This window comes from Sceloporus undulatus, chromosome 4 (assembly GCF_019175285.1).
Source record: "Sceloporus undulatus isolate JIND9_A2432 ecotype Alabama chromosome 4, SceUnd_v1.1, whole genome shotgun sequence".
Taxonomy (NCBI): Eukaryota; Metazoa; Chordata; class Lepidosauria; order Squamata; family Phrynosomatidae; genus Sceloporus; species Sceloporus undulatus.
This window is the reverse complement of record NC_056525.1, coordinates 27,482,148-27,494,499: the sequence shown is the minus strand read 5'-3', so window position 1 is coordinate 27,494,499 and position 12,352 is coordinate 27,482,148. Positions and strand designations below refer to the sequence as shown.

Genomic DNA, 12,352 nt, shown 5'->3' with positions numbered 1-12,352 from the left:
CTTTTTCGGCTTACGAAGATTTTCGGGTTACGAACGCGGCGGCGGAACGAATTAAATTCGTAACCTGGGGTACCACTGTATATGTTAGGAGTCTTGTTTCTCCTTTTCAGTAGCTCAGAAATTACAAAGTTACACTGTAATTACAAAGTGTATTTATATTCTCAATGAGTAGGCTTCTGGCAGCTGCTAGGGTTTATTTCCAGGACCCCACATGGATACCAAAATCTGTGGATAGTCAAGTTCCACTAAATCGTAATAAAATGATGTCCTTTATATAAAATGGTAAAATTGAGGTTTCCTTCCTTTAAAAAAAAAAAAATTCAACCCGCGGATGGTTGAATCTATGGACATAGAGGGTTCACTGTATGATAGTAGTTATTCTCCTGAAAATATGAGAAGCCCTAAAAGTGGCAAGCAGCACATACCCTTCTCAGCAGGCCATTTCCCTAACACAGATGAGCAATATTTGAAACACAACACTTGCTGTTCTCTGTGTGTGCATGTGCACCTTCAAGTTGTGTGTGCCCTCAAGTTGCTTAGACATATTCAGGATGGTTTGCTAGTTCATACTCTCAGATGCAATATTAATCATAAAGAAACCAGATCACAGAGTTGTCAGTATCAACAAGTTAGCTATTTAAGACCAAAGAGGGTTAATCATGTTTTCAGCAAACAAAAATCACTGTGCAGCAGGTTGCTAATATAACTACAAAATGGCATATGCATCAGTTCGGGAGAGATGGCATATCGAGACTGTTTCTAGATTTTTCTTGCACGGATTTAATTTTTAAGCGAGATGTGCATACTGAAGTTCAGCAACTGCATTTCCATAGATCTCCCAGTGGGAAAGTCCAATGTATCTTTTACAAATGAAGATATAAGCAGTCTTCAATGGCTTGGTGTACAATTTGTCATTTTTGTTGTTGATGTGTGCTTTCAAGTTATTTTCAACTTAAAATGACCCTATCACAAGGTTATCTTGGCATGATTTCATGGGGGGGCATGTACCACTGCTTGAAGTCACCCAGTGGGTTTCCATGGCTGAATGGGCATTCAAATTCTAGTTTCCTGAAGTCCCAGTACAACACTCAAACCACTACACCATTCTGGGTCTCTTAGGATTTAGAGCAGTTCATTTGATATCTGAAGGCCCAGTGTCACATGCTAGCATTAACAGACATCAGTGTAAATTCTTTCAGTGCCAGGAACATGGGGAGGGGGCACTATCTGGGAGGAGACAGCCTTTAAAAGGAAGATTCTGCTTTACAGACTTCTGTTTTCAAAGGGAGATTACTAGAGATTTAAGTATCGTTACAAATAGCATTATCCAGTCAATGAATCCTTCTGAAATCTAGATACTGCAGCTTGCTATATCATTCATTGTGTTTTGCAGCAGCTGAAAGGAGTTCTATACTTCTATGGATATGTCCAGATGAAGAAAAATCTCTCTTAGTGTTTCATAGTCCCCCGCACCCAGAGCCAAACTTTCCTATATCCCATAGGTATCAAGATTCATAAAATATACCTGAGTCATTCCCACTGCTGTTCCTCTTGGCATAGGCACTGCGGACCACCTGTTCATAAACCTGAGCTCCTATTGTTCTCATGTTTTCACGTATCATGATGCCTTGAGCTTGCATCATGAAGAGGTAGGTGTTCACTGCAATAAAAGAAAAGTTAGATTAGTCACAGGTTTTCTGTAGAATGAGAAAACATTTCCTGAAGTTTAACACTCAAGTATCCGGAAAAATAGTAAACAGCTAAAAAAGAACAAATTTCTGGGAATACAGAAGAATGCAGCAAACAGATATCAGCTATTGAGTGAATAAACATGATGCATAAAATGTGTTAAGAGTCTGTTATTCTTGGGAACAAAGACTGGCACATGCTGATATCAGGAAGTTCCTAGCTTTACTACACATACACCCACTTGGACGGAAAGAATAAAGGTTAGGCAAGCTACTTTAGGCTATTGCCCTCACATTCCACTACAGTTGTGTTACTCAAACATTTTACCCTTGGGACTCACCATCGCATATACATGTGGATGTTGCCTTGACACAGCATATGAATAAAAACATTTTGTTTTTTTAGTGAGTATGTTTTCATTCGCACATTCATGTGTATAGATATTTTAACATCTTATAAGGTAATAGCATCATTTAATTTACAACGATTTTAAGTAAATTCAACATTTAATTCAGCACATGGGTAAATTTTACCTATAAAACGGTTTGAGAAGAAGTGAAGGAGGGATCAGAGGCCTCAAGTCACGTGCCCCCCCAAGCAACTTGCATACCACCCTGGGGGTCCTGCCCCATCATCTGAGAACCACTGCACTACACAGCTCACATCTAGACTTTAGAAAAAAAATCAAAAAATAGTAATTAATAAGGTTAACACCCTAGTCCCATTCATGAGCTCCACCTGCTTTACAACAAGCTGTAACTCCCCCTATATGTTGTTGCAGAGTGACTTCCAAACAGAATCATTTGCAGCAAGTTGTAACTACACCCCCACCGCCCATAAGATGTAGAGTGACTTCCAATTAACACTATTGTTGTGATATGCCTTCAAGTTGTTTCTGATTTATGGCCATCTTAAGGGGATTTTCTGGGGCTAAGAGTGGGCGACTCGCCCAGAGTCTCCTAGTCAGATTTTATGGCCAAGCAGAGAATCTAACCCTGATCTCCAGAGTTGCCGATTGTACCAACCAACAGAAGGATGGAAGGCTGAGTCAACATTGAAGCTCCTGGGATCGAATTCACAGAATTGTGGCTGCATTACCAACATTTAACAACTGCACCACCAGGGCTCAATTGCATCCTTTGCAACAGTGCTTGTTAAATTTAATATAGAATTTGTTGTACTTTTGATAAAATATATTGGGATTTAAACTGTGATCGTGCTTGCAATATTCAATTACAGGTGGCCCCATAGAACCTAGAAAGTAGTACACTAGCATTTTTGTACTTAGCTACAAGTTGGAGTTGTAATTAACAGATCAATCTTTTATTGAACTGACAGAGAAAATTCACTACCAAACAAGCAGCTTCATCTATATACTGCTTCATACTGAACTAACAGTGTAACTGTAAGCTAATTGCCCCCAACAATCTGGGGACTCATTTTAGTGACCTCAGAAGGATGCAAGCCTGAGTCAAGCTTGAGCCCTTTTGCTGGTATTGAACTTGCAACCTTATGGTTTTGAGTGAGTGGCTGCAGTACAGGCATTTAACCACTGCACCACCAGGGTATGTGACAAATACAGTCATCCCTCCATATTTGCGGCTTTGATATTTGCAGCTTTGATTATTCACGGATTTCATTAATATGTTCTCTCTAGGACTGTCTAGGTCCTCCAGTGCAACTCTGTGGTCAACTTTAACTAAAAGTTGCACTGAAAGACCTAGAGATTCCTAGAGAGAATACTCTACTAGGCATTTGTAGCTAATCCAGTGCCATTCTATGGTCAGTGTATGTTGGACATTGACCACAGAGTTGCACTGGAGGACCTAGAGATTCCTAGAGAGGTGTCCTCTTGGGGAAAAACATGGTGATTTTGTTATTTGCGGTTTTTCCATATTCACGGGGGTCTTGTTCCCCTAACCCTAGTGAATATGGAGGGACAACTGTACTCTCCAGGATTCAAAAGAGGCCTTTGACAAGAGGGGAAAGCTATCTAAGAATGTACCAGGCAGAGAGTTACATAAGTGTCACTGGTAGAGATTCAAAACAAAATATTTGTATGAAATTACTTCTTCTCCAGAAAATTTTTTTTTAATCAGAATGTAATAGCCTCCTCTCCCAAAACAAAAATTTAATTTTGAGACAATTTTCTAGAAAAGGATACAAGAGTGTTTTTGTTTGCTATACTGTCGACACACAGCTTTTACATCCCTCCTCTGCTATCGCCGCTAGGGTTTTTCACTCTGTGACAAGGAGCAGCTTTGTGTGCATAAAGCACAAAAGCAACAAGAACATAAGAGAGGAAGACGATGCCTATGGTGCTCAGATCTGTGTGGAAATGGCCCACAAAATGAGGGGTAGGGAAACAGTGGACATATAAAAACAACAGATGAAGAGGTATGTGCTAGACTGGGATTGAGCATATCCGCACCAGATCCTGTCTAATCTTGGAAGCTAAGCAGGGCCTGGTTAGTACTTGGATGGGAGACCAACAACTAGGCTAGGCTATATTTCAGAGGAAGGAACTGGCAAAACCACCTTTAAGTATTCTTTGCCTAAAGAAACCCATGGGGTCATACAGATTGACAGGCAACTTGATGGCACACATGTGCAAACACACTTACATTATCCACTGTGCTTTCTTACTCCCAACCTCTTATCCTCTTACCCAAGAAACTCTTGCTTATTGCATCTTTTCTGTGTATTGTTTATTTAAATTTACTCTCACTCAACTCCTTTCAGTGCATGACTGGGCAAGTGAGAATTCTAATTTCATGCAGTTCTCTCTCTCCCATGCTCTCAACAGGGACAAGGGATTGGGGGGAAGGAGCAAAATAATGGATAGGATTTTTCACCTTTATTCTGGGTAGTTTTTTTTTAGCATAGCACTATAATGTAAATTTAAACACTAAATTATAACTAACTTAAGGATAATAAATGTTCCTTCTTCCACATAAATGTAATGAATTTAAGGTTTTTAAAACCTTTTTAGTGTGGTTTTAACACAGTGGCACTTTCCCTCTTACTCTCCTATCTGTGGATGCTACCAAGAAGGGCCAATAAAAAAATTCTTCTTGCTCTATGGGACACTAAAACATAAACATAAACTGGACATGCTTTATAATCATACTCTCTGGTCAACTGTGAAAAATAGACAAGAGGCTTTGCCATAGGCCATGGAGGAGGGTAACTATGTAGTACGTACTGGAAATTTTTCACATGTGCTCAAGCATAGAGTTTGTTCACTCTGTTCAGTCACTTATATTTTATCAGTGAAAAGCAAACTCCATTCTAGTAGAAGGTACAATTTTGACAGAAGATGATAAAAATATCAAGGTCTGCAGCTCAGAAATAAACGTCCCTCCACAAATTTATACATGACTATATAAGTCAGTTCTGAACACTTCCTTTAGAAAAAAGGGGGGGAGAGAAAGGGGGGGTTCTTTTGAAATCTCAGGTGCTAGCAACCAATCACTCGAATGTTACATAATCAGAGAATCAGTATTTTTGTAGTCCTGACAGTAAGTAATTTCCACATTTAATTCAGGCATAAGAGGAAACCTGACATCTTCCAGATACTTTCCATCTACATCTCCCCACCATCCTTGCAGGCTGACAATGCCAGGTAGGGCTAATGGCATTGTCTGACTCCAACATCACTACACTCCCTACAGGCTCCTGCCACGTCTCTCTCATGTATTTCAATTGTATCCCTGTCAGCTTTACCATGGATGAGATGAAAATTTAATAAAATTATATGTACAATGAAAATACTTTAGATCTTACCAAGATGAACCATGCAAATCAAGAGGGGGAAGAGGTGACTTCTATCATAACACATACTGCAACAATAGGTAAATCAAGTAAATCATTGCCTTAAAGTATATTGTTAATGCACACCAAGCCTCATAGTTGCTCTCTAGCAACAAAAAATACACAATCATAGATACAAAAGGATTTTGAAGCAAACAAAATCCAATTAAAACAGCTTAATGGAAGTGAGAGAGAAAGTATCCCAATTAAGCAGATTATAGGCAGTTTTAATAGTATGAATTATTTGTTTACTGTATTTTAAAGGAACAAACTCTACCATGCCACTTCTACCGCAATGGCATTTTCACTTAATTAATTAATCAAATGGTTCTGTGTTGTGTTATATTTATAACCTCACCTGAGCTCAAACAAACAAACAAACAAACAAAATCCCATAGTATTGAGTAAATAAAAACTTTTTTCCTTATAAATGCCAAGTTAGAAAGATTGAGTTAGAGGGCAAAGTTTGGGGATCATAAGACCTGGCTTAGTCAGAAAGTGATCAAGTATGTTCAAGTACAATTAACTATGAATCCCATGATAAATCTGTAAGAGGAGTAATCTGCCAAATAGAAAAAAATGCAGAGGACAAGTGAAGTATTAAAAAACTGGGTCCACCCAAAAACAAAAACAAAATTAGTATTGCTTTATAGTATCAATCTTTATTTTATTGCCAAGTTTAAAATAATTTAACAGAGGTCTGAAACACAAAATGAGATAAATGTTAGGTCTTCTTCAAAAAACAGCCATGCAGATAAAAATTGATTGATATCCTAAATAGAATGTGGGCAAAAGTGTGTTCCCTATGAGTTGGCTGAAATGTGTCTGGAACGTTTGGTCTAAAACATACTGTAGAGACCGCTTTAACTGCCATGGATCTATGCTAGGGAATTCTGGGAACTGTGGTTTTGTGAGAAATCTAGCCTTCTCTGTCAGAGACCTTTGGTGCCACAATAAACTACAGTTCCCAGGAAACTACAGTTTCAAGAAGGCCTAAAATTTACCTCATTTTAAAGGCTCAAATTCATAGAGCCCCAAGTGTAGTTGGAAAGGATTTCAACATCTGGTCACAGCAGAACTGATGATGTCCCTCCATACTGTGGCACAAGGCCCCAGATGTTCCTGAGCCTGAAAGAGAGGCTTTTTGGATGAAAGTAGAGGGGCTCCATTGTGCTTATGTCTCTTTGAATACTAGCAAGTGTCAATATTCTGTAGTCCATGCTTGAAGCCAAGCTATTAGAGGCAATTTAAATTTATGGCTTAATTCCAAGTCTGCATTTATTTATTTATTTTCATCATTTCATCTACTCTTTAGCTGAAAAAACCTGTCAGAGTGGCTTACAAATATTAAAAGTAAGACCTATTTATTTGCATGGTCTCCTGTGGTGAATGAAAATCACCTCTAAGCAACTAATTAAGAAAATATTCTTCACATAAGAAAATATTTTTCATAGATGAAAGAAAGCTGACTTACAAGGGAAAATTATAGACTGACATGCCAGTTGAAACTTTTCAGGATAGTTCACAAAATAGCATTTAATAATAAAGCAATAATTAACAGCTGCAGCCAAAAGGAAAAGGCAGCAAAGACTAAAGCACCAACAACTTAAAAGGATTCATGAAATAAAATATTCTTAAAAGATGATACTGTACTGTAGACATTAGTAAAGATTTCCTGGGAAGGAAATCTGATGGCTGGGATATTACAGCTGAAAAATTTGTCCCTTCAGAAATCACCTGCCTCACAATATTGGCAGGGGTCTCTGGAGGAGCGTATCTTACTAAGGAAGGTTAATGTGACAGATCTGTTTTTGTTTCAAGTTACCAGTGTTAAATGAAATGATAGGTAGGTAGATAGCAAAATGTTAACCTATCTAGAAGGTATTTCTACTCTCACTGTCAAAAGCTCAGGCATGTAAAAATATGTTATGTTCTAGTTCCCAAAACTAGTTCTCAAAATAAAAATGTGGACTTCCCATCAGGGAACCAACCTTGCAAAGTGAAACTTAATAACATAGGCCTGAAACAGACAGGCTAAAATGCAGCTTCCGGCCTTTTCGGGGGCATGGAGCTTAGATAATGCATGCCCCTGAAGCAGCCGGAAGCCGCTCCAAAGCCACCTGAGGTGGCTTGAAGTTGCCACCAAAGAAATGGATTTAATCTGCTCCTGCCAGTGGCCCAATCACCACTTCAGGGGCGGGCCGTCTGGTTGCTGTGGTCTGGAGTGATCACTGCCGGGGACTGCTCCTTCCGGGCCGTGTGCTTCAGCCCTTAGTTATCACATCAAGGAGCCAAGAACACATGACTTTTATTCTTATTACAGCGAGTATATGAGTTGACTGCATCACTCATTAGAGAACAACTTTGACAATCTTCAAAAAAGGAACATGTAATACTTGCACAATAGGGAGACAAGGCAAAAGCACATGTCTGTTTTGCGGCAGTTAGTTCAAAAGCAGTCACTGGAACAATCTGTATGGATAACATCCAAACGGAACAGAAGTATTATATTAGAATTAAATTTGATAGCTTTCCAAATTAATGAGATTATCTACAGCCATAAGAGATTATCAATTATTTTTATAGAAATTAATGGATTTATCTAGCTTGGAGGATTAAAACAAAGCGAGACATATGTTCTAATCCAATTTTAGTGTGTGGATAAGTTTTAACACCTGAGCTGGGTTACTCAGTAGCAATACAGTGTTAGCTCTAAGACACACACACACTCACTCGCACATTTCCTCACAATGACACCTGATAAATATACAGGTTTGTGAAAAAATATAGACCATCTATTAATCTTAGTATGCAATGCTTTTGGAGGGTCATTCTAGGAAGAAGGTATTTATTTCTTTTCATTAGTCAGATAGCAAGTTGTCTCCCATCAACTCCCATCAGACTGCCACAAGAGTCAACAAGGCTCTATACCTAAAACAAAACAATGAAGTTTATAAACTGGTGCTTGAGGAGCAATTTGCTCAAAATTATCCATTACTAATAAATATAGCAGGCATGCTGCACACAGAGATGTGTTCCTGGCTACCACAGGGAATTCATTAATTGTCTACTAAGAAACTCTGTGTCAAGAGAATATGTTTTTGTAGGTGGGAACTCCCTGGTTTAGTCCCTGAAATCTCTTAGAAGCTTCTCATGTAGTGGAATGGGAAAAATCTGAAGTGCAAAGATATTATCCAAAGTAGGAAGTAGTGGCTTAGGCAGTCCAAGAACTAGACTGTAAGCAGCTGAATGTAGATAAGAAGGGCCTGCCCCATTTTCAAACATACATGGCAAGTCTTCATATCCACAGACTGAAGCTATTTCAAATGTACTTAGGATACAGGAATAACATATTTCATTTTTATATAGCATGTAGATGGTATGCTGAAATAATCAGAAGCCTCTTTCTCTGCAAGTCACATGAAATCAATATCTATGCAATATCTAAGCATCCACAGGACACCTTTAATAGCACAGAGTTACTACAGCAATCTTGAATTATCATATAAGAAAAATTCTTATATGAAAGTAAAAATTGGAACTTCACCAAGGTTGATAAGTATTTGGCAGATAACCTGTTGTTTGATATTATTAGAGAAAGAAGATTAAAATATACTGTAGAAAGGAAAGCAGAAGCTTGGAATTTGGGTTGGGAAATCCTGCTTGAGAAAGTTAACGAGAATACGGAGTACAATGAAGTCAATAATGTAATTAAACCCCACATATTGAATGTTAGGTATTAATTGTAAACAGTATATTGATCCTAAACTCTTTCAAGCCATGCAGGAGTTGGGAGGGGGGAGTAGGGAATGGGGTATATGCACCATTGTATATATGTTAAAATAATAAAGATTTATTTTAAAAAATTAAAAAATATATATTTAAAAATTCTTTCATCACAACAAGTGAATCAAAGGAGCGTTACAGACTGCCCCTTTGGGGCAGCCTGTAGGCGCTCCTTTCCCCGCCGGATCGGGGCCTCAGCTTCCAGAACAGCAGCCTCTGGGGCCCCGATCCGCCACTGCTTCCCCGCGGCCTGGAAAGGGGTATCCTTGGGGCTTCATGCCCCAAGGACACCCGACGGCGGTGGGGAGGAGAAGAAAGGGGCCGCTTGGCCTCTTTCTCCCTTGTGTCGCTGGCGCAGCTGTTTAAAGGCTGCGCCAGCGACGCAAATCACAGAAGGAGCTCCGTTTCGGAGCTCCTTCTAGCGCCATGGAAAGGGCTCTCTATACGTCCGCACCGCCCCGTTTGGAGGTGGCACGTTCGTGACGTCGTAATGGCGGCCCCCATGTGGAACGGGCACCGCCATTTTGTACGTCCTGGGGACGTACTAGAGTTAGGTGCGTGCATAAGGCACGCACTTTCCCTAACCCTAGTACATCCCCAGGATGTACTTTACGCCCGTCTGTAACGGGCCTATGGCTATCTTGTAAGGTAAATTCTGTTATTCCAGAAATTCACCATATTCTATTAATGAATTTAAAACAACTTGATATTCCTACACTTAGCAGTTATGCATGTAACAAAAGGCTAACCACAAGAGCTGTATAGCAATATTTATTTATTTCCAGGATTTATATCCTGCCTTTCTCCCACTGTCGGATCCAAGGGGGCTGTATAACAAACACTGATGCAGAAAAGGCTATAACTATAGTACTGAAAGAGTAGTATACTGTACTTAGTGATAGTTTCTTCTAGACACCTTAGAATCTGAAGTCTGTAAAATTAGCTATCTATTAACAATTGCATACAATTTTGCTTCTTTGAAACAGGCATCATTTAGATGACATTTCAAAAACTCCAAATAAACAAGTTAATATAAAATCTAAACCATACTTAGGGCTAGGCAACAAGGTAAGACAACATGTCTACATGTAACTGTGCAAGTCACTAAATATCACAGATGCTTCAAGGACTCTGGATCTGGTGGGGAGCATATGATTGTGGTGAATGATTATTTCCTGCCAGAAAATAATCTCCCCTCATTAGCAGCCTTGAAGAGATAAGTGAAAAACTGTACATAAACAGCAATGCACAGAAAAATGGGAAGTTTCAATTAATTACTATAAAGCGGAAGACATTATCTAGCTTCTAATGTTGTGCAAGCATTCATAGTGAAAAGGCTGACTGTGTGGGTACAAGGACTTCTCTGCTGAAGATAAGAGGAAAGAACTCACCACAATGCTATTAAAAATAAGCCACCTGATGCTGATCCAAGGAAAGGGCGTGGTGGCTCAAAATATCTTCAATATACATGAGTCAAAACCAAAAATAGAAATTTGAAGGGAATGGGGAGGGGGAAAAACTATCAAAAAGAAATGATTAATCAAAATGGATTTCACTCACAAGAAAATGACAAAGGGGCACAGTTTGGCTTTTGTGAAGGTTTGCACTAGTGAAAGGCTAGGAAAGTTGTACAGCACTTAGATGCAGGAGACACTCATTCAGTAGTTATTTAATACATGGATAGGAGCTTATGTGCAGAGTAGAGGGGAAATCCTTACTTCTCTCTTCCCTCCAGAGGAATATTAGGATTTACTTAAGAATGTTGCCACATATATTCCTGAAAGCTCTTGAAGAAAATAACTCAGCAACTTCTGTTTCTAGCAACCACATGCCGCGGCCCCAATTGGCCTTGAAGCCAGTCCAAAAAGGTACTGAAAAGATCCACTACTTTTTCAGACGGAAAAAAACTGACCTTCCTGGCCCTGCTGAAGCCCAAAGCCAGCTTCAAAATACTCTGACAGGGTGTAAGCACTGCACCTCCAGAGCATCTTGAAGCCACTTATGTCTGGGTGATCGCCCAACTTCTGGGCGGCTTTGGAACATGCAGTTATGACCCCAGCATACAGCCAAGCTCATCATCATGGCACTACCTTTCTACAGAGGTGAGCTTGCATGCTTCTGTGAGGCAAGAGGAAAAGCTGACATTAGTAGTGCTGCTGGTAGGATCTCCCATGTCAGCCATACTAAATGTGCCCAACAGATACTGGACAATAGCAGTAGTGGAGTGTGATACTGGTGGAGGATCTCTTGGAAGATCATGACAGTAACACCATAGCTAACAACAATCTGTTGACTTGGAACTGTGATTCTTCTGAGTGGTCATCTGTGAATTCACACAAATGGGAAATCTGAGCCTTCACAACACATCATTTGAATAAAATGACTCTCTTGCATCTCCAAAGGTAGACAACCAAAATGGTGAAGGATCTAGAAACCATACCCTATGAGGAAAGACTTAGGGAGCTGGAGAAGAGATGAGATGATAGCTCTGTTTAAATATTAGAAGGGGTGTCACATTGAGGCTAGAGCAAGCTTGTTTTCTGCTGCTCCAGAAAATAGACCCGGAACAATGGATTCAAACTACAAGAAGAGAAATTCCACTTCAACATTACAAGGAACTTCCTGACAGTAAGAGTTGTTTGAAAGTGGAACACATTTCCTTGGAGAGTGGTGAAGTCTCCTTCTTTGGAGGTTTTTAAACAGAGCTGGATGGCCATCTGTCAGGAGTGCTTTGACTGTGAGTTCCTGCATGGAAAGGGGTTGGACATGATGCCCGTGTAGCTTCTTCCAATTCTATTATTCTATTTGGAACCTTCTAGAACCAGGAAATAAGTATTTTGGCAGTAGCCCCTCCCTCCTAGGTATGTGTGATCAGTGTGATTCCTGCTCAGTCTCCCAGTTCCTTGGAAGAAATAGCAGCAGCCAACGAGTTAAGGAGACTAGGAAACCAGAGGGGGGATGAGTTTACAGATGACCGCTCCAAGAACCACAACCTGTTCTTCTTCAAAGTCTCTATGAATCACACAAATGGGAGACTAGCATATTATGGGAATATTATGTGATG

General features: G+C 39.7%; 1 protein-coding gene across 4 annotated transcripts in view; it reads right to left on the bottom strand.

Annotated features, from left to right (window-relative positions):
* B4GALT5 (beta-1,4-galactosyltransferase 5) overlaps window positions 1-12,352 on the bottom strand; it is a 67,572-nt gene that overhangs the window by 20,982 nt on the left and 34,238 nt on the right. For all 4 annotated transcript variants that reach the window (XR_006103467.1, XM_042462699.1, XM_042462700.1 and 1 more), the window contains exon 2: window positions 1,526-1,660. Coding sequence is in view for 3 of the 4 variants with exons in the window: in XM_042462699.1 (XP_042318633.1) it covers window positions 1,526-1,660 (135 nt within the window). In the remaining variant the exon portion in view is untranslated. The remainder of the gene's footprint in view (window positions 1-1,525; window positions 1,661-12,352) is intronic.